Raw genomic sequence first — 23,021 nt, forward strand, 5'->3', positions numbered from 1 at the left:
TTATCAAAAACTTTCAGAAAAAAAAACACAAACTCATACTATTTAGCGTGTCACAAAATAAAGTTTAATCCACGCGCGGAAAAGAACAAATTGTTATTACATCAGCTTTTGACGTCAAACAGCTGGCTGTTACAACATTAGAAACTATCATGATGACATTCCGATAATCGCTCCTCTGCAGTTAATTTTGAAATGATGTACCAATGAAATACACAACACATCATTTAATTTCGTTCCTAGGGCATTTTGACTTTGCTTTCATTCTTGTTCCAAAAGTTTTTTGCAATAAACCTTGAAAATACTTTTGGGGTTTATCCCAAAGAGCTCTGGAGACGAGAATGCTTTACTGACGAACTCTCACTGGCCGCTTTCTGTTTACAGTTCTAGTGCCAAGAGAACCTGGTAACGAGGATGTGCATCGTTGACACGTTTCTCACTAGTACGCTATTTAATTTATTTACTTGCGTAGAAATTTAGTCTCAAACTTGGAATGAAGTTCCAAATACTCAGAAAGGGTGCTTTTACACGAACTATACAAGAAAGAATTAAGGCAATGATTCATTTAAAAAAAGACTAACGGGATCTGAGATTGAGGTTGGTTATGCCTAAACAGATAAAATCGTTTGTTGCTTTTTTATAATTTCCTGTGAAGACACCGCTGAGAATTGAATCCGAAACCTTTTTTGCATTGATAGGAAATGCTCTACCACAAAACTATCACGCTCTTCGAGACATTCAGAAAGAGAAAAATATCCCTGGGGACAAGGTTGTATAAGTTATCTTTAAGAAAAAGCGAATAAAGTTATTACAGTTGAAATAAGATCGGTTTCTTTAATACAGACAGGGTGCGTATTTTGAAAAAAAAAAGATCCGCAAAAGGAATGCTATGCGTTCCTCTTCTCAATATATTTGATTTCTTCCCCACCAGGTCTAGAAAAAACGATGTTAATATCAAAAATAAAGAACTAAAACAAAAGCTTGTAACATCAAAACACAAGTTTAAAAATGGTCAACAGTCTTTCCAAATCTATTTCGTATTCTCGTTTTTAGAGTTTTTAATTAGGGCTGTTATTATGGCCATCAAGTCTAAAGCAAAACGCACTGGATACCAAGTTGCATTAAACACCTTATAAAAATTCCCATCACAGACTCACAGGCAAATGTGTAAAGCGTGAAATGAATTTGATTTTAATTAGTAACAAGAAGCCCTGGGGCTCTAAGAATTTCCGCTCGCTACCACAATATTTGATGACAACCTGCTAATTCGTTGTTATCGTGCCAAACATTCGAAGAGTTTTAGTGCATGAAGCTCTGAAGATAAAGCACACAAGTGACATTATATCTTACAACAAACGCAAACAAAACGAAACGTGTCATAATAAACTCACATTTTAAAAGAAATTGCTAACAAAAAATACAGCCTTCATTCATGGTTGAAAGTCTTGCGATTGAAACGTTTATGGTCTCTTAAACCGCATTTAGTTGACAAAAAATCAAACTTTTGTATCACCATCATTTCTGTTCATTTCTGTCAAAGGCGACATAACAATTTACAACGCAACAGTTAATGTAAACGGATTTCAATCGGCCTTCTATGCCTTCTCAGCTCTTTACGCAGTAGAGATAATTGTCTCCATTACACTGTTTTACCTCCAAGTTAAAAGAATTTATAATGACGAAGAGACAATCCTGCAACTTTGGATACCAATTGCTTTATTTGTGGAACTACCACTTTTGATATCAGAATCATACTTACTGAAATACAGAGGTATCATTGATTGGCATGATCAAAAATTAGACATGGTGTTGCATCTTGTATTTATCTTCAATCTACCGGTTCAAACATTCATTGATATATGTGTGTTTATAAATCGAGGAAGGGATTCTGGAGTGGAATATTTGTGTCGCCTTTGTGCTTTATTCTTGGTTGCATGATCTACACACCAATCTCATCTATATTAGTTGGCTTTCACATGTTTCAAAAAATCAAGATTGAACATTTTGGAGAGGTAAAAATAACCAGTGACACAAAAACAATCCTGTTAATCTTGGCAAATGTTGGACATATTGGACAATGGATTTGGAGTGCAATTATTGTGATATTAATTTGTTATTGTGTTTATAAAACCTGCTACTTAGGAATTATCACATGTTCTAAATGCTGTGCCCTATTTCCCTGCCTTTGTAGGGACTGACGTGAGTTATTACGCAAACGAACAATACTACTTACGTAACCTATGTATCTAAAAAGTAGCACCGCCGCAGTTTACTGGTTGCAGGAAATATGTAAGTTGATGATGTTTCTGAGCTTTGTAAAACGACTAAAAAAGCTCCATAGTCTCTTATTTTTGTGCAGGATTGTAGAAGGTGATATCTACTTAATTGATAATGAAAAAACAAAACATTGGTTGCTGCGATTAAAACTTGTCCAACGACAGATAGTTATTAACTATAGAGGTTTTGACCCTCTGAAGATACTGCATGATAGCAAAAACCAGTTTTCTTACAAGGACTCACTTAAAAAATGTACTGATTAATAAACAGGGTTCGTAAAAACAGTAATAAACAATATACAAAGAAAAAAAATAACAATTAAGCAAATTTAAAGTAAATCAAATATAGTCGCACTTTAAATAAATAAAACTTATCGTAACTTTAATATCGGATAGGGTTTTTTTGATACGCGAAAGTTTCTGCCCACAACGCGAATATGTTTATTTTTCCTCTTTTATCACGGGTGGAAACTTCGGCCACTTCAACGCTTGCCTAAAGAGAATTTTTTTAGTGCGAAAATCCTGTGTATCTAAAACTAGTAATTGAACTAGTAATAAATAAGTAAATAAAAAGTAAATAAATATAATAATTTATTTGAGTTAACAAGACATTTTATAACAACACAATAAATGAAATAGCTAGCCATTTAATTAGGGATGGCTATTATGACCATCAAGTCTTTTAAAGCAAAACGCCCTGGGAACGAAGTTGCACTAAATGTCTTATAAAAATCCCACAACAGTCTCCCAGACAAATGTGTAAAGCGTGAAATGAATTCGACCTTAAACTAGTAAAAACACAATAGAAATTACAAAAAAATTTTTCTTTCTTTTTATCGCATGTCCTTTTCAAACATCATTGTAATATTTACTTTAAAATCAATAAAGATTAATAGACAAGGTCAATAAAAATATATCGCATATGGTTTTCGTGTGGCCGTAGTATGACCTTTTTCTCGCACACACGCAGACAAAATGCGGGTTTTTATTATTATAAAGACAAAAAGTGTGCCGTGTGTGGTCTGATATTAACATTAACGACAACTCGTTGAGAAGAGGTCGAAGCCAAAAACCATCCAGCTATTTTTGCATTTATTCATTTTAAACCTCGAGGTTTTAATCTCAGACAGCTCTGGGGACGAGAATGGCAGTTATTGTTTTTTTAAAAAATAAGGTTCCAATCGGAGTTTCAGCCTGTGGTCTGGGCACTAGCTAAGCGCTTGTAAGGACAAATTTTGTATCCTTCAATGAAGCGCAATTCGTTAAGGACATGATGCTGCACAGAGAATTAGTCCTTTTTTCCTTTGTTTTTTTTTTACTTTTTAAGCTAGTCTGATATATTGATCTTGCAATAATTTGAAGGAAAGATACTTACTACTGATATAAAAGTGCATATTATCATGAAGAGACAAGGCTTTAACATGCTTCAAGCTGTAGCTACACCAATATCGAACCGAAAGTTAGCAGTCAAAAGAATACAAACCCAGTTTTGTTTTCAGTTATATCGCAAGTTTCCATTGTTGTCTTAAAAATTTCACTGTGCTGATAAAGGAAGAAGTTACAAGTTGAAAATTTGTACCTGCAAGCGATTTACTAGTGACAAGACCTCCGTAATACACTAAAAAAAATTAATGGAAATTTTACGCTCCTTTGGTGTGACTGCTATAATAATCCATTCGAGTTGCAGAGCTCGAATTGGAAACAGTGGTTCAAACTTTAGATACGCTGTGGTAATATTTGATAATAATAATAACTCGGTGTACTGATTGGAGAAGAGCAACAGTCAAATGCTGGAAAAGCTTATGACTTTACAAGTCTTTTCCTTTTTTTTTAAGATTATAAATAAACTTTAACTATTTGACGTCTTCTTCATGTGCATCCATATTTTATGGTCATTTTGGGGGACCTAATCCGGGCAGATTTATTGTAAATACCCTAAGTAGTTATGTTGCCCATATATTATTTCAAGATCAAAGATGAACTGAATTCTCTTTATTGAAGTATTTTGGACATTTTCTGGCAGTATCAGTGGTAAAAAAAGTAGTCAGTGTAACTCTAGATTACCATATGAAGGCGTATCGAGGTATGCTATTATGATAAAAAAAAATAAAATTACAATAGATAAAACAAAACTTGAATTTGTTCCCGCCAGTCTTACTAACTAAAATTTCTTCCGCTATCTCGAACTCAGTTAACTCGAATTGTTCGCATGCCTACCTAATTTTTAGGCCCTAGCGACGAACTACAGTTGTTATCTCGAACTTTTCAGAAAATATCAGCCTCTGACATCACTTTTTTACACTTGCAATGCAACTAGCCAAAATAATTAAAAACCCTTAATAACCTTTTTTTTATCTCGTCCCCAGAGGTTTCTTTCACAGCACTGTGCAATCAGTAGATAACAAACAGGGAGAGCCTTCGAGACAGAATTAAGCAAGATTAAGATAGCTCACATTCATGGGTAAACTTTTGACATGAAAAGTGAAAGTCTGGATCAAGTTTTTTTGGGGCTTACCTTTTAATAATACCTAATCCCTCCACACTGTAAGAGTTTGTTATATAATCTTCACGTTATTCTCAAATTAAACACGGGGTTTATACATATGAAACAACATAGCTAGAAAGCATTAACATAGCTACAAAGCATGTAGGCTTAGGAGGGAGAGGGAGAGAGGGAGAGGGAGCAATGAAATTTGCTTGCGGTACTTATTTTTATCCTAGCCCCATTATACTAAGGAGAGGGAGAGGGAAGGGAGAGGGAAGTGTTTCCGCCGCAAACTCGCTTTTTCGTTACAAATAATAAAAATGCTAATCAACTAGAGGTAAAACTTTCGACTTTTTTCTCTTTAACTACTTTTTATTAAACATTTTTTCAAATCCAATTATCGAAGTTGCTAAAGCAATGGTGCAGCGTAAGGTACTCTGGGAAAGATAATGCGGATTCTTTTTAGCATTGCTATTATTAGCTGCCTTATATCAAAAGTAATATTATAAAGGGTGATTATTACGGAGAAACTATTTAGCGAACTAAATTGAACCCAAAAATTTTATCGACTCTTATGGTCCGTGCCAAAAACACGTAATGGAAGAAAAGTGATAACGTCCTAGAAATATTGCTGATGTCAGAGCTTAAGTCATTGTCGTTTGAGATAGTTAAATCCACCCCGCCACCCGCCCCTCTACAGTATATATAACACCAAATAAGTCCAGTATGAACAGAGTATGTATCAGATATTCTAAGAAGTTATTATTGTAGATTTAGAGGTAGCTGTTTATGAATGTACGTTTCCAACCTTAATAATAACAATTTTAACAGTGTAAAGCAGCCCTTACAATCTCGTTTCCAAGTCTTCTTTTTTGCTTTCTAAATATATGTCAGAATGTGATAAAGAAAGTCTTGGATCAAGAGTGAAGTCTTTTTGACAAGGGCGAAATATGTCATTCACGGTGCTGCTGTGTTACTGTTATTCTCCTACAATCTTGGTCAAAATGTGCATAAAATAATCCTTAAACAAGTTTTTTGCCGTTTAAGTTCGGAACTCACGCGAAACAAGAATTCTCAGGATCGAAGCATCCACGCCTTACAATTTATTTTGTGGATGCCAGCATTAGCACCACCTAGTGTTTAAATGAAACCGATTTTCAAATCGAAATTATTGTCGAGATATGCCTGTTTCGCCCTTTTTAGCTTTTCTGTCATCCAAAATATACCGCATCAGTTACCCGGAAGACGAATCAGCCTTGCAAAAATGCGCTTCACTAAATTTATACACGTGACTTTTGAGAATCTAAAGCGGCCAAAAGGAGCTTGAAAAAACGCATTTTATTCAGTTATTTGGTTAGGTGTCGAGCAGCAAAATGTCATATTTTGCCTATACTTCTCCTAGCAACGGGTAACCATGGCAACCAATCAATGAAATTTTTGACTTAATTTTGTCGTAATGTCACATACTATGATATCCTCATCTCCTCATCAAGTATCTTTAGAAAAGACAATCCTCTGCGATATAGTTTTTTTAGGGTAACCGCCTTAAACCAGAACGTGTAATAAGAGACAAAAATCAACAAAACAGATAGATTTTCGTATATCCATGATTTGATCAGTAAAATTATCAAACAGTAGCTTTATTAAAAAATGAGCTTTGTTTATTATTATACCAGTGGCAGCAACCTGCGACGCCCTTGCTGAACGACTACAGAGTGTGCGGGATACCGTTGCATTCTATTACAAGAGGGAAAAGAAAAAAATTTCGGGTGGTACCACGCTTTACCATGAGATTGGACAGGAGGCAAGGGAGGACTACACGGAGGATATTAAATACAAGGCCCCGAGGACGATATCCAGATGCTGGAGGATGGAAATAGGATCAAAACATGGCGGTTCAATGAGCATTGAAATCAATCCCTGAAGGACGCAATTGTGCAAAAAATCACGCCACATATAGAAATGCGCGTTAAGGTTGTGTATAGCTTTAGCTGTCATATTTGCAAGGGTGGGGGCGATGTGTCTGATTACCACAAAACCAAGAGCTCCAGGTCGCTGTCAAGTATGGCAGAAATCGAAGCGTTCGTAGAAGAATGCGAGATGAAGCCTCTCAATCTGGAGGATCATGAGTTCTGGACCAGGTCTTATTTACCACCCACTAAAACCATTGAGACTCCAGGAGCATATGACGGAACATTTGGTCTTTGACCACATACAGATCAAGGTGATAAGTACGCGTAACCTCTTTTGGGATGCGGCCCTCTCCCGGATTGGTTGAGAAAAAAAAGGTGCATCTACGCCATGGATGGTGAAGATGCCAGAACGGACAATCTATGCTTCTGGAGATGCTTAGCTGTAAGAGATAGGGTTAACGTAAAACGAAGATCAACATTAGGTTCTTTGAACCCAAGACAAACTCCGAGAAAGCACCATGGCGACTCGTCTATGGTCAAAAGCAGCACAAAAAAAGGTTTAGATGGCATCAATCTATGTATGCTGGACAGGCACTGTTTTTACATCAAGGATTTAGATGTGCTAACCCAACACTGGAAATGTGACGTATGTAAACAGAAGTTTAATTACGCCTTTTCGCGGCATAAAAGGAACGAATGCGAGGTTGTCAGGACGACGATTATCTGCAAAGGGGGGGGGCGGGTCAAACGTATGCCGGGCAGGGCCGAGAAGGTCTTTTACGATGAGGGGTATAGTTATGATGCATCAAAATGGATAGAATGCATGTCAAAACAAACTGGAACACATATTCATCATGCCCTAGGCGGTCATGGTGGTGAACGTGTTATCCGTGATGGCAAAAAGGAGTGGCAAATTGCTGGCTATGAGCCTGTCACAAGAACTGTTTAAGAGTACAACGGTTGTATGTGGCACGGATGTCCCTGTCTGTCCAAGAGAACCAAAGCGGACAAGGCTCATTACGCTGCAACCCAGTCCAAGTAAAGGATGATACAGGAACAGGGCTATAACCTCGTCACAGCTTGGGAATTTGAGAAACCACCCAAAATCAAGAGATACTTGTAGAAGGAATTTAGACCATATTCATTTCGAAGCCCTTCTATCACCTTTAAATTACCAGCAAACCTCTGATCTAACATACCTTTTTAGACATGCTCCGATAAGCGCCGGCATTGCCTATAGCTTGAATGGGGACCCGCCGTTCATCGAGCACGAAAATCCTAAGGTCTTGGTTAAACAGCTTGTGGAGGAGATGGAAAAGAGGCATGCCCTGATTGTGAAAGAGGTCAAGAGAATGTACCCGAAGTACCTCTGAAATGCTCTCCAAAAAGAACCAGGAGTTGTGGAACGAGTGAGTAAATCAAGTAGCTGTAATAGGGCTTAATTCTGGCAAGTACGGCATCAAACTGATCAAGCGGCATTTTGTCGAAGAGATCGCGCAGGGGGGGGGGGGGTGGGGGTAGTAAGATCAAGGTGTCGAAAAAAGATAACGACTACATGTTCCTCATCACCTCAAGGTTTAAATTTCTCGATATCAAAAATTTCCTTGTCCCTGGTCTAAGCTATGACGGTAGGTGCAGGTCGTTGGAATGTAGGCTCCAAAAGCTCGTGTTTCCATACGAGTGGTTGGCGAGCCACGACAAGTTGAAAATGTTTGGCATGTTGCTCACGGGGACTTTTATAGCCGTCTAAGTGGGAAAAGCAGGAGCAGGAGGCGGAGACATTACAAAGCCACCAATGAATCCGGGAAGGGTCGTCCAGGAACACAAGTTGGCGGCACTGATGAGGAAGAGAAAGGAAGAAATGAAGCAACAAGAGGATACTGTAGAGCCTGAAGTCAAAGCCTCTTCTGGGGCAGTTCCATACAGTCAGTTCACATCTATGGGGTCGGAACTTTGGCTGTGTTTGCCATAGGTGTCGGGGTTTGGTACAGATTTGGCAGTGGCAAAGATGGGGAACCTAACAAGCCGGAGACCTATCTGGAGCCTCAAGCAAAAAAGGCAAAACTCAGCTTCAGATTGACATCTTTAAGATGCAATGAATTTTCTCAAAAACTAACACTTAATAGAAATGGCAACAAGCAAACATCTGGATGACAGCAAAGCAAACCATGATTATTGATGCCTTATGGGAGTCCGGCAGACTGGTCTCGAACACAATTCTGATCACTATGGGCGGAAAAAAAGGTCCTAGGAGTTTCGAGGCCAGGCGCGAAGATGGATTTGGAGGACGGTTTGATACTTACTGGCTCTATGACGGCAGCGCTCTTATTCGACGAATACGCGATCACAAGGGTGGTACAACAAATCGTTAATATCTCCGAAATAGACCGCATGGTAAAGTTTCTATATCTCCTTGGAGATATAGAAATCAATATAGAAGAGGCTAAAAAGAGTTCCAAGTGTTCAAAAGCACTTACCATAAACCAGTTCAAGATCAAGGGAAATGGTGAAACTACGAGTACGTGCATTCTCCGCTTAGATAATAAGAAACTGTCAAACGATAGCAAGCACCCCTATACAACCCCTACACGAGGTATACCTGGGAAAACTTTGAGTTGTATATTCATTACAAGACACCCTTTAGATACCAAGAAACCTACCGATTTCCAACGCTTGCCGAGGTGGCTAAAGTATCACACAAAGCGTATACCACAATAGTCAATGGGGATAATATAACCATACTAATCTCTTTCCCAGCGCCTGTTGTCTTTTTTTTAAACGAAACGGCGAGGGGACGAGGTTGTAACTAGACCCGTCTTCTGACACTTTGTTTTTTTTTTGTTTACTGTAGCTCATCGAGAGCGTTTTTTTCAAATCAAAGATAGAAAGAAAATATTCAGCTCCAATGCGCAGAGACTTTAAAAAGGAGAGTTTCCAAGAAGCAAAAGGAGGCGTAGAGTATGAAAGATAATATTTGCCTTTACCATTACTGTAAAAGTCAATCATCAGTTTCTAGTTTTCACGATTATCTACATTGTAACTGGTTCATACTTTTAAACTTTCGTGTTTTTCCATCAATTTCTTCTGTTGAGCTGTCAGCGAAAAACTTGGAATGTAACAGACCGAGTTTCAACTTCGACCGAAATAGTTATTTTTTCTTTTTAATATCGGGAAGGAGAGAGCTGCTCGAGATTGTCTGAGAAATAGAAGAAAAGCCCTAGTGACAAGAGTTGACATGGTTCGTCAAAATTCTGGGTTTTTTTCTCAAGCCCGGTCGCAGACAAATTATAAACTTTTCATCAGCAGGGGGGTGTTTTGTTATCGAAGGGTAGACAGAATATCGACATTCTTTGAAAATTTTCGACTATAAAACTACTATCCTGTTTAATCTCGTTCTCAGGATCCACTTCTTGCAAATGTAAAAAAGAAAGGGATTGTTAGAACGAGGTTGATAACTGCTATTAATTTATAATTTCCGTATTATAAATGTACTCTTTCAACAACAAAACTATGGAAACCAATATCCAACAAAGTCATTTTGGCGGGTTGAAAGTTTTTACAATGAAATTATCAGCTTTCCCCTGTGTCTTTTCATTTCGACTTGTTTTCAGGCAAACTGAGAAAAAAGGTGGGAAATTGTGGAAAGGGTGAGATAAACAATATTTAAATTTATGTTAAAAAAAAGTTGTTTATAATGAATAATTTAATTCGTTCTATAAATATCTTTATTCCACCTTGTTTCCCATGGTTTCTTGCCTTTTCAACATCAAAATTATGAAGGATGATCTTCCGCTTTTTGTTACGCGGTTTTAAACAGAAAATTTTTATATTCGGCGCGCAAAATATGCAGGTTAAGAGGACAAACCAACCTCATGCCTTATCTGGGAGGTGTGAAAAACAATATAAAAGACTCGGAGACAAGCTGGGTGAACCAAACGAGGCATGTCTGACATATGTTTGCCTAGGAAAGCCATGGGCGATGAAGTTGACAGTGCTCTGCATAAAGTACTGATAGCAAGAAACCACCCTCGTCCCTACGTTTTTTTTTGCCTTTTTGATATATAAGGTGGTCGGCAAAAAATATTTTTTGACGACATCTCTCATATCAAGAAAGCGAAAACCTGGGGAAGAGGGTGAGAAAGAAACATCACTTTTCCGTGGTCTATTTAATCTTTCATTTTTCATGTGTCAACGAGATAAGTGCGGCTTCGCACAAAAACACGCGCTATAATATTTCACTTGGCACCGCCCGCCCCTTCCTCCCCGCTGCCCAATAATTTGACCGTAGCGAAGGAGAAAAGTCCTCCCAAGGTCTTCAAAAAAGTCAATGTTTTGATGATGAAAATCTAAATATCATAGCCTGTATCCCAAAGGTGGTTATTTTAGGATGGCTACTTCTGTCTGCCATTTCCGGATCACATCTGAGGAAATTGTTGTTGTTGTGCCTTTCTAGGCGAACCTTAAACTATTTTGTGTAACTTATTTAGCGATTATGAGCATCTTTAAGCATCTTTACAGCTTTTATGTAGACACATGTAAAAAATGTTTGTTAGCTGAAAGGGAGGGGTGATGAGATAGCTAATATCATTCATGGCTAAAAAATTAGCTACCTAGCTAGCTAGCTATAGCTGTAGCTAGCAAGCTAGCTATTTAGATAGCTAGCTAGCTAACTCATTTTAAATACTTTGTTCAATTCCTTTTTTTTAAACCGTTTCCAAAATTTAGAGTGAATATTTTGTGTTATAAATTAGTATATTTGACTTTTGTGAGCACAGTTTGTTGATGATATTTTCTAGCTACAAGAATGGCATCAGCACAACATCAAAACTATCACATAAAAATGCATAATATCTGTTGAAAAATGTTAAAAAATTACTCTCTATTCATCTACCACATTTTAAGGGCTGGGCTTTCCAAAGAAGATTTATGAATCAAGGATATTCATGAGCCAAGGACAGTTGCGACTAACTTTTTTATAAGAATCAATTTAAGTTTTAACAATGTTTAATGCTCAAACATGAGAAAGAAAAGTTGGTGAAATTCAAATGATTTGAAATATTCACTTTCTTGCTGTGTTCTTGATTGGTTCTTTTGGTTCTTTTGGGTATTTAGCTTTTTTAACTAATTTAAAATGTCAAATTTAACAGTTTATATTGAACTCCATTAATAAACAACTATGTTAGAATCACTTTATTAAAGGAGAATTAACGTCATATCATTATTTTATAAGAACACCTAACAGAGCACCTACTTTTCTCATGTCCTGATATTTAACTTGTATTCTTTTCACAGTATTCTTTTAGACAAAGATAGTCAGACTACCTTGTAACATGGTTAAAAATACTCTTCTACCCTTTTTGCCCATTGAGTCTCAGTGTAATACACCAGTCAAGCATAAGAATTCTAGCATGAAGAACAGGGGCTGACAATGTTCCCACACACATATTTTAGAAAGCGAAACACCAGCAAAAATTGGCCAAACTAGTTTCCAGCATTCTCCTGATTTCTGACAGCTAGACAAATATGTTTACAAATTTTAAGAAATAAATTGCTATAGCTACAAAGTTTTGCAGTATCTAGCTACTAGCCAGCCAGACTGATACAGATTTATCTTCAATTCCCATCCTTAGGTTGTGTATTAATAATATATGTCTTTTACCAATCATTATACACAATTTTAGAATTGTGATTCAAATTCTCTTTAATTTTAAAAAGCATCCTCAAAACACTTTAAATCATCATCATCATCATCATCATCATTTTGGCTTAACAGTCTTATTCCATGATAGCATTAGCTGGACGTAGTATATTAATAACCCTTTTCCAGTATGATCTAGACTGTGTTAGTTACTTCCTCCACATCAAGTCTGTTCTTATTACCACATGCCAAGTCTTTCTTGGTCTACCTCTGGGCTTTGCTCAAGGAACTATGAAGTCTCTACACTTTCTTACCAAATTATCCTCCTCAATTCTTTTAAAGTGTCTCAAACAACTCAATCTTGATATCTGGATAACATTTTTTATGCTACGAATACCTAGCCTACTTCTTAACTCATCTGAACTCTTTCTGTCTCTCAGACTGGCGTTACACATTCACCTAACCATTTTCATATCATTCCTTTCTAAATGGTCATGAAAATGAAAATTAAATTCTCCTTTAAATTAGATTTTTTAAAAACTTTTTCCTTAAACCTCCTTAAATCTCCTCAATTTTTTAATGCAAAACTATAAAATTTATTCTTTACTCATTACCCTGAAAATAACCTCAAATTTGATTCTACAAAAAGGTTGCAACTCTGATAAGGAATCAATGAAAAGTGGCCTACAATGCTCACAGGCCTCAGCTGTTGAAAGGTTTTATTCCGTACAGTCAGCAAACGTTTGTGAGCCGATTTTATTTCTAATTTCTAATTTGAACCCTGATATATATAGTTTGATTTGGATTTGTTTTGTGGCGTAATTTTACTTGTTTTATGTTTTTGTTTTTAAGCTGAATAATCAAACTAAATACAATTAAACTATGTCTACCTCTAATGAAAATGGTGCAGTAGAGCTAGCTGTAACTTCACAACCAGATGTAAAAAAGATATCAGGTATATGTGTGCTATTTTATTTGAGTTTGTACAAGTTCGAATACTCAATGCTGTGATTATTCTTGCAAACAGCTTATAGAGAACATTGTTGTTACAAGATGTTAAGTTAAAGCCATATAAAGATCTGTTTTTATGTTGTAATGTCAAACCTGAATTTCAAAGACTGAGTATTACTTTTCTAAACTTTTCAAGGTTCTGATTTTTTTTAATATTTGTATGTTTTGAGAAATAGTGGGTAATTAGTGTTTTTTTATTTTCTTGTAGTTGACTCAAGAACTGATCCAGATGGAGTTGCCCCATCACAGCCAGATGAAGGAGAAGTATGTAATGGGAATTTTTTGGCTTTTGTAAATAGGCAGGTCGTTGCTGACATTGTCAAAATTTTATTGTCTCTGATTTGACCCAGCCAGGGATACGAGACCACCACCAGTTTGTATCATTAGTTTGAAATATTAATTTGTGGAAGCAAAAATCATAAAAACTCAAGCAATTTTTAATAATATTTAGTTAGGTATAACAATCATTGACATATAGTACAAATGATAAATACTCTTTTCACAATTTTAATTGCTTTATTAAAGGTATCTTTTTGTAATTAAAGATATTATTTCGGTTTGTATTATTATTATTATATTATTTCAGTATTCATATTACTGTGAAAAGTTTATCATTTCTTGAACATGATAGTTTAGTAGGCGACGTTTCGAGAGATCCTTCTCCCATCATCGGGCAAAGTAAAATGATGTTGAGCATGTATTTATATAATTGCAGAGGATCGAAATTCATAAACCAATCAGAAACGAGCTGATAATTACAATTAATTACGGTAATTAACATTTTCGGACCTAGATGTAGGTACTACTTCTTCTGTAGGGCTGGTAACCAAATCTCAGGAAGTTGATACGAGATGCTGTTTATGTGTTTGTTACGGTCTACACTGTTGATGGTTTCTTTAATCTTCCTGGCTGTTGTTCTGGATTCTCTGTCAATGATTTTCTTCTCATCCCAATTAAACTGATGACTTCTGCTCCAGCTGTGGTCCGCAATTTCTTTTTTCTTCACATCTCCGTTTCTCACTGCACGCATATGTTCTTATACTCGTTGCTTTAACTTTCTTTTTGTTTCGCCTATATATCTCACAATCTTTACAGGGGAACAACATTGCTTTGTTCTTCCAGGTTTATTTTGTCTTTTGGTTTAGACATGCTCAACATCATTTTACTTTGCCCGATGATGGGAGAAGGATCTCCCAAAACGTCGGCTACTAAACTATCACGTTGAAGAAATGATAACCTTTCCACAGTAGTATCTTTTGGTGTTTTAAATTTTCATTGAATATCAATTATTTAAAAATGTTTGAATGCATTTCCTAAAAAAGAAATTGCAAAACACAGTCTGCTACAAATATAGTCACGATCCTTTTTTATTATTTTTTGTTAGTATTCATCAGTATTAGAAATACAATAAAGAGAAGCTGTATTGCATTTTTTCATTTCCAAACATTTTAGTTTCCACATATTGATTTATGAATGTATTTACGTATTTCTAGACAACTGGAGGTCAGGTCCAAAGAGACACATCATTGAAAACAAAGTCAGTTTTAAAACAAGGTCACCTCAGAGTTAAAGAAGATGGACAGAAAGTTTATAAAAAGGTTTGGCTAACTGTGATTGTGAAATAACTATATTTAAAATGAAAAACATTTGCTGGTTTTTTAAGCCCTTTTATATTTTTTTAACATTAAAAGCAGTGTGTATGTAGTTGTACATATCGAATTGGCTGTTGGAAAACTAATGGATGATAAATATTATTAAAACTAATGCCGAAATTCCCTTTTTTTTGTATTGTACAACCTTTGTGTTAAGAAATCTAAGGAATGTAATGTTTCGTTTAGACACCAAGTCAAGCTATTATGGCTGCAACCCAGCTTGGTATTGGCTTTTCAGTAAGTATTTGCTAAAATATATTTTTCTAAAGATGGCAACAGAATGTTTCATGCTGCCGCATGGACAACTTTAAATCTAAAAAAAATCTGTTGATTTCTTTATATCTACACATTTTTGTTTATCTGCAATGTAACTTGAGAAAGGAAGACTACAAAAAGTATTTTCTTATTCCATATATATATTCCAAGGCATTGGTTTTGTCTTCACTCGACAAGAACATTGCCTTTGTGTTAAAATAAAATTTAAACTTTCTGTTATCTTGCGAAGTTTACTACTTTTTTTAAATTTAGGTTGGTCGCCTAAGTGCAAAACCAGAAAGAGATGTACTAATGGTAGATTTTTACTATGTTGAAAAAGTATGGTTTCCAAGGTAATACTTTTCAGGTTAAACAGTTAAGCGATTTTTATTTATCTTTAGTTAATTTAGTTTTAAACATACCCCAATAATGTAGTTTTGTTGTGATTGTTGTTGAGAATCCTTTGCTACAGTTCTAACTATTTTTTATTATTATGTGTGTTACTACTGTTATTGTGTATCAATAGAATCACTTATTGCAATGTGTTCATGCTCAGTTAGAAGTAAATCTAGTTAGCACACAAATATATCACATTAGGGTATGTTTCCTGCCGTTTCTTTTTCGCTATTCTTCACAAAACAGTCATCTCTATATAAATTTATAGAACTTTTTTTATCAGGAATCCTCACAGTATTTTATACTTATTAGAATTGTACACGTTTTAAAATATATACTTTGTTACCAAAATATAGAAGAAGAATCCAATAATCTTTTTATAATAACGACTAATACTAGACGCTACCCTGTGGAAAATCCACATTGTTCACCTGACCTCTAAATTCCATGGGAATTCACCCATTGCAACAAAGAGGATAAAAAAATATCGCAATGCTATTTCATTTTCCTTAACACAACCTTTTCACATACAAAAAGGCAGATTACGGGTATTATAATATAGACGTATATTTTAGAAAATTTCAATAAAGTTAGAGGATATTAGTTTAATTTAACATTGTTTGATATTAGTAATAATAATTCACCACCCTTTAGTGTTATTTATGCTCTCTGCTTCTCATCATGCCTAAATGACATTGTTTTGTGCAAAATATGTTGACTTCAAATGAAACAAACGCCTCTTGAGCATGAGCATTTATGTTACATTTATCTTTAGTTCTGGTTCTAAAGAAACTCCATCACATAAATATACAGACTTCAGATTTAAGTCATATGCACCTGTAGCATTTCGGTATGTATTTTACTTTATTTTACTTTATTTTTATTCCTTGCCAAGGTCATTTTCTGCATTTCTCACAACCATTTCTATTCTGTTTTACTGACACTAAAAAAAACATGCTTTAAAAACAACCATTTTGTATTTTAGATTTTTTCGAGATATATTCAAAATACAGCCTAGTGATTTTCTTGTAAGTATATTTTGATAAAGTAAAATATAAGGTACAATAATAATTTATTCCATAAAAGAAATAAGTTTTGCAATGCATTAAGTAAGCAAGAACTATATAGTTTTCGAATCGAATTTATCATTTTATTTTATATCTGTTTATAGATATCTCTTGCAAATGAACCTATTAAGGAAATCTCCAACCCTGGTGCGAGTGGGTCACTGTTTTTTGTTTCAAATGATGACATGTTTATTGTTAAAACTGTTCAACACAAAGAAGCTACTTTTTTGCAGCAACTACTGCCTGGTTATTATATGGTAAGTTTTTTTCTTCATGCTTTCTTTTTGTTGTTAATATTTATTCATTATAAATTAGTTATAAAACAATTACCAGTTTTAACTTTTACTTTGTAATGATGTGCTCTTGAATCATTTCAAGATTTGAGTGTGTATTAAAAACGAACATTACAGGTTTAAAATTTTGTACCTTTTTGTTTCAGAATTTGCATCAAAATCCACGTACTCTTCTACCAAAGTTTTTTGGTTTATATTGCTATCAGGTAACAATTGTTGAGTTTTGTGTGCGTATATTTTTTGCTTCTTGGTCAAAACAAGGAAACTAAGGCAAGTCTGCGGTTTTCAAGTGATATGCAAGTCATGAAAGTGCTCACATTTCAATAAATTGTCAAACCGTAAATGTTGTGTATAATTGTTTTTCTAAAATAAGTAGTAATATGTTGTTTTATTGGAATTCTTACGTCAGTATGTATTTAACAGAAGGGTAACCTGGGATTTTGCTGCTGCATTAGATATAATTGTAAATCAGTGTTTGTATTTTAGTTCGTAAAACATGTATATTTTGTGACACCTTCAAATAGCACATTGTTCTTAAAACTAAGATGAAACACACACCATGACGCACTATTACTCAATGTTCTTGATGTTTTTTAGATTTAAGTACCTGAGTAGAAACAAAGCATGCTGCAAAAATATTTGGTTACAGTTTTTAAATTTTAATACTGTTTTAAAATAATTGTTTTCTTAGGCTGGTACATCAAACATTCGATTGACTGTCATGAACAATTTGTTACCTTCTAAATATAAATGTCATATGAAATTTGATTTAAAGGTAGATTTGCTCAAATGCTTTATGGTTAATTTCTATGCTAACTGTAAGTTTTGATTGATATTTGAAACTTGTTTTAGGGATCAACATATAAACGAAAAGCAAATAAGTCTGAACGATCGAAGAAGAGTCCTACTTACAAAGATTTAGATTTCATTAATATGTTTCCTACTGGTATTTTGCTGGATTCTGAAACTTATGATGCAGTCATTAAAACTATTAGTCGAGACGTTAGGGTACGTGTTAATTATTTTATTTTATGTTTTATTCATCCTCTTTGGTTTTCAACCAAATGGGTTTAGTTTCCATGTGGTATGTGTTTTGGCATAGCTTATGCGTTTGTGAAAACCTTCAACTTTGTAAGACTAATCATTCACCTGTGGGGAAATTCACAAGAATTCGTCTGCTGCTACTCACAAGTATATACCAAGCTTGGCTCACATACAGAAAGTCGGCTATTATAATAATATCATAAAAATTGACTCCTATTAATTATTGGTTATTGTATTCAGCGTACAAGCTTTTGTAATGAGATTTTAATGTGCTCAAAGCAGTTTCTTGAGTATTGCTTGGTAGTTTGGGGAAAACAAGGGACATGAAATTATGTTTTTATCATTTTTCTATACTAGGTTTTAGAAAGTTTCAATATAATGGATTATAGCTTTCTGCTTGGTATTCACAACATTGATGAATCTGAAAGAGAAAAACAAGAGGTGAATATTTTAATGTATTCTACAAAATGATACAATCCTTTTTCATTATTTCTGTCTTATTCCATTTTAGCTTGTCAAAAATAAATGTTTAGCTTTGTGTCTCTGGTATCAACCTTGTGTGGTAATAAATGAATAAGTAAATAAATAAATAAATAAATAAAAAATAAGTTTGTGGAATATAGGTGTGGAAGTCATAATTTGTAAAGGCTAACTTTGCTACAATTAGGAAACAAGAATTAAGATAATGAGTTCGTTCTAAAGGTTTTGTAGTACATTTAAGGTTTTCTTTAGAATATGGTCAGTCCTTCATTAAGTGGAACTGACTCCAATCCAGGTATTTTTTTTTAATTCGTTACAATTTTACTAAGTGCGGCTAATACGGCATGGCATTATGATGTTACTTCTGCTGCTAATGCAATCGTACTTCGCTCATTTAGAACGAGAAGCTAGAAGAAACGAATTTGTTGCTGCATTAGAAGCTATTCAAATAAGCAAAGATGCAGAGGAAGATGATGGACGCCCGTAAGCGCTCTCTACTGAAAGTTAAATTATTATTTTCTAGTAAGACAGTAAGAATTTATTGTTTTTTTTTAGACATGGTGGTGTTTTAGCAAAGAACGATAAAGGAGAGCGACTTATTTTGTTTATGGGTATTATTGACATTCTACAGAGTTATAGGTTAGATTTTTTCAGTCAAGCATAGTGCCAGTTATTCACATTGCTTTATTTATTTAGTAGCGTAACAAAGTAAAGAAAGCGGAAAGCAGAAAGCAATACTTTGTCATTATACACTTTTTTGTTTCACTTTTGCAGCTTTTTTTTAACCTTCATGTTTTCCTTTCCTAACCATTTAATATTCTAACAAGTTGCTTCTTTTTTAATACTTAACTGTTCTGCTATTCATAGACTTGCTAAGAAGATGGAGCATGGTTGGAAATCTCTTTTAACAGATGGGGTAGGGTTAGCATATATTTCTAATTCATTTTAGCATAGGGGAGGCAAATGCAAGTGTGTTTCTTATAATTTCATTCTAATAAAAGTTTATGTCCATTTTCATACGGCGTCATTCTGATATCAGATATTTACTAAATGTTTTTAGGATACTGTATCTGTTCACAAACCATCATATTATGCAAAGCGGTTTTTAGATTTTATTAAAGACACTGTGTTTACCCGTGTTGCAGGTAAGGTTTTGTTGATTGATAAGATATTCTTAAAAATTTTAATGTTTTGAATTACATTGTGAATCTGTCTGCATATGGTTCTGGTTGATATTGTAAGTATTTTTTAAAACCTTTTTAGTTCAACGAGGACAATCAAAACGAAGATCAGTCAAAGTACCACCTTCTATGCAAATCACACCAAAAGGTTTCTAGCTTTTAATTACTTGGTTTCTTGACTAACTATATAGATGTAATGATAGAATTCCTAATTCTTTGCATGTGAGATTTTGAAAGATGTAAAATTTATCTGGTTTAATATATTGTTTATTAGCTGAAGGAGCAGTTTCAAGTTACAACAGTGAAAAGACAACTGAAGAAGGTAACCTAAATTTGTTTATGTATTTATATGTTAAAGCAATATTTTGTGTAAGAAAATTTATTTGTAAACACAATTAATAGCATTGGTGATATTATTTCGTGTCCATATTATTACTTAAGCTTTATCATTTCTTGAACATAGTTTAGCTATTGTATTCAAGAAATGATGAACCTTCAATAACAAATAATAACATCAAATTTTTTTTCATAAAAAAATTATTTAGCTAAAATAATTATTTTTCATTATTTTTTTCAATATTTTTCATTGAGGTTATATATGACTTAAATTCAATTCCAGACAACAAGGAGAAAAGCAAGGGCAAAGTAGTTACAATAGTTGAACCAGGAGAGAAAGTTAACTTGAAGATTAATCCAACCGAAAATGATAAATCGAAAACAGATTCTGAAAGAGACAATAATAAGGAAGTATCTCATACAAATGTTACAATTGAAATATCAAGCAAAGAAAGCGACGCAGTACATGTTGAGCACTTACAATATGTGACAAAGGAAAGGCACGATGAAAAAGTTGTCATATTACCGATTGAATCTTCCAGTGTTAAGGATAGCCAGCTTTAACTTGCTGCGTACCAAATAACCAAACATCAATGATGATTCTGATATTCTCAGATAATTTCTGCTTATATAATTGTTTTTTTAAAGTCATAATGGAATGTGGCTAGCAAGGAGCATAGTCGTAAATCCACTTTTGGTTGTGGGCAATAAATTATTTTTTAACCATAAATTTCAGATATTATCTACATATTTATCAACTTGTTGCCTTTACACTTTTTGTTATCATGTTGTATATTTGTTGCAAATTAAACAAACATACGAAAAAAAACTTATGCTGCTTAGTTTAACAAATTTTGCATTAAAATTACCCTCAAACGATTTGGTTAACTTAGTCTCTTTTATCTGTTGCTACTGTTATAGTATTTTTACACTACAAAGAAATATGGGGTATGGAAGGACTTTTCTTCGAAAAAACTTCTGTTTTTACTGTTGCTATAATAAAATTTTTAAGAGTTAAATTATATTTTACAATGGTATATGTTAACTGGATTTTTTTTTGTGAGAATTTTACTACCTGGTCTTAGTGAACAGCACAAATTTAAGGACCTTTTTACAAAATTTTTTACTGAAACTTAGATTCTGCCACAGCATCTACATTGAGTTTATTCTGATTACTCTAGTTTTAATTTATTCTAAAGATATTTATACAAATCATTCTAGTACAAACGGAACGGTGATGCCTTTCCATATCTCTAGTACATATTTATGTTGGTTGGTCAGGCATGTAATCAATAATTCAAGTAAGGCGATCTTTCAGGATGAACAAAACACCATGTTTTCTTACATAGAAGCAAGTCATTTTAGTTTTTTTTGATAAAATATTTTTTATTTTTTCAAGTATATTCTGTAGTAACTAAAGGAAAGCAACTCATGCAGATATATGGTGTATATAATAAACAAATGATAAAACTTTCCTGCACACGAACAAAATTGTATAACTGTCAATCTTGTTTGAGTATTGTAATTATTTGGGATCATTTGTTAATGTGAATAAATCATTCAACTTTTGTAGCCATTTCTTTACCTATCTTGTTTCTGTTTTCACATTTAGATATTGTATTAGCTTTTGTGATAACACGACCTTTGTTTATACTGTTTATAGTTGTCGACTTGTCATCAGGTCAACCTCATTTCATTAAAACTTACCTCCTTTGAAGAAACAAGTGGGTTTTGTACAAAAAAGCTTGTAAAGTTGGCTAGAAATCTTTTTATTTTTAAAAAATATCTAATGATTTTTTTGATATAGGTTGTAAAAGTTAATTATGCGAAATTATGACATTATCATTCATAATTATAATAACTTATGTAAAGTGTTCAAACTGAATGGCAAAAAAACATAATCTATAGGCGTTTGTAAAATTGTTAATACAACACCGCTCTAAATTAGATCATGATGTCATACATAGCAGAACTTCGTAGTCCAATATCCTGAGAAGAAATCAAGATTTTTTTAGAAATATATTTTTTAAGGTCTTTTATAATGAGATCAACTTGTTTTTGCATGGAAGGTAAACTTTAAGCTATATATCTTGTAAACAAATGTGAATTTATATTTTTTTAAATCTTTCGTGTTAAAAAAAAACTTTTAGCACTCAGAATAACAGCAGGAAAGTAGAAGTTAGCTTATGGGGGTGACATTAACTATAACTGATCAGTCTAGAAATAAGAAAACTGGAATAACGAAGATTAAAAATAGAAAAATGAAAGTTATAAAAACTATTCTTTGCCACACACATTTAAACGCCATTACAACTAGGTGCCGTTAAATTAAATTTTTGTTAACAAGTTGTTTTTTCACTTATTCAAATGTTATGTACTTTGGGTAATGTTTTGTTACTAAAAATGATAGATTAATGGTACAAGTGAGTTAAAACAAAGTATGGTGACTTTTTTGCACATTTTTTTTTGCAGTGAATATTAGAAATAAAATTTTGAAGGTAGATTTAACTTTAACAAATTTTGTTTGCTTTAGACATTTGTTCTTTTTATATTTTTATATTTATATTCTGTATAATCTTCTGTTATTGCTATATAAAAACTTTCAAAATCCATAAATTTCAGAAAAAAATAAAACTTTTATGCGAGGAACCTCTAAGTTATACTATGTGATGCCAGATCTAATATAACTAAAAAATTCAAGTGACTTATTGTTTGTTAAGTGCACTGGTTTTTTCATGTTTAAGTCTTGTTAATAAAAAAAGACACATCACCCATTATTTCAACCTAAACTACTTAAATCTTTTGTTTTATGGTTGTGTTTCTTTCAGTGATGTTTATACTTGTCTATTGCATCATTGTCTAATAAAAGTAGTTGAAATGTAAACATGGGATGTTTAATATGCTATCATATACCCTTGTTTTTCATGTTTAAATATTTTTTTAGGAAGAAGATTTTAATAGTCTTGTGCTTATATCTTCCCCCAGTAATTAGTATTC

At 33.8% G+C, this 23,021-nt stretch overlaps 1 protein-coding gene across 1 annotated transcript; it reads left to right on the forward strand.

The window, feature by feature from the left end:
* The first annotated feature begins 13,117 nt into the window (after positions 1 to 13,117).
* Positions 13,118 to 21,596, forward strand: LOC130656788 (phosphatidylinositol 4-phosphate 5-kinase type-1 beta-like). Its single transcript, XM_057459710.1, has 20 exons — positions 13,118 to 13,264; positions 13,529 to 13,584; positions 14,814 to 14,918; positions 15,159 to 15,209; positions 15,501 to 15,580; positions 16,399 to 16,473; positions 16,609 to 16,651; positions 16,795 to 16,947; positions 17,130 to 17,189; positions 17,675 to 17,758; positions 17,836 to 17,991; positions 18,385 to 18,468; positions 18,760 to 18,802; positions 18,906 to 18,990; positions 19,063 to 19,146; positions 19,375 to 19,423; positions 19,568 to 19,652; positions 19,771 to 19,836; positions 19,963 to 20,010; positions 20,308 to 21,596. The coding sequence occupies exons 1-20, from the start codon at positions 13,192 to 13,194 to the stop codon at positions 20,586 to 20,588; spliced, it is 1,761 nt and encodes a 586-aa protein (XP_057315693.1). The 5' UTR covers positions 13,118 to 13,191; the 3' UTR covers positions 20,589 to 21,596.
* The last annotated feature ends 1,425 nt before the right edge of the window (positions 21,597 to 23,021 follow it).

The sequence above is a fragment of the Hydractinia symbiolongicarpus genome, chromosome 9, assembly GCF_029227915.1.
Source record: "Hydractinia symbiolongicarpus strain clone_291-10 chromosome 9, HSymV2.1, whole genome shotgun sequence".
Taxonomy (NCBI): domain Eukaryota; kingdom Metazoa; phylum Cnidaria; class Hydrozoa; order Anthoathecata; family Hydractiniidae; genus Hydractinia; species Hydractinia symbiolongicarpus.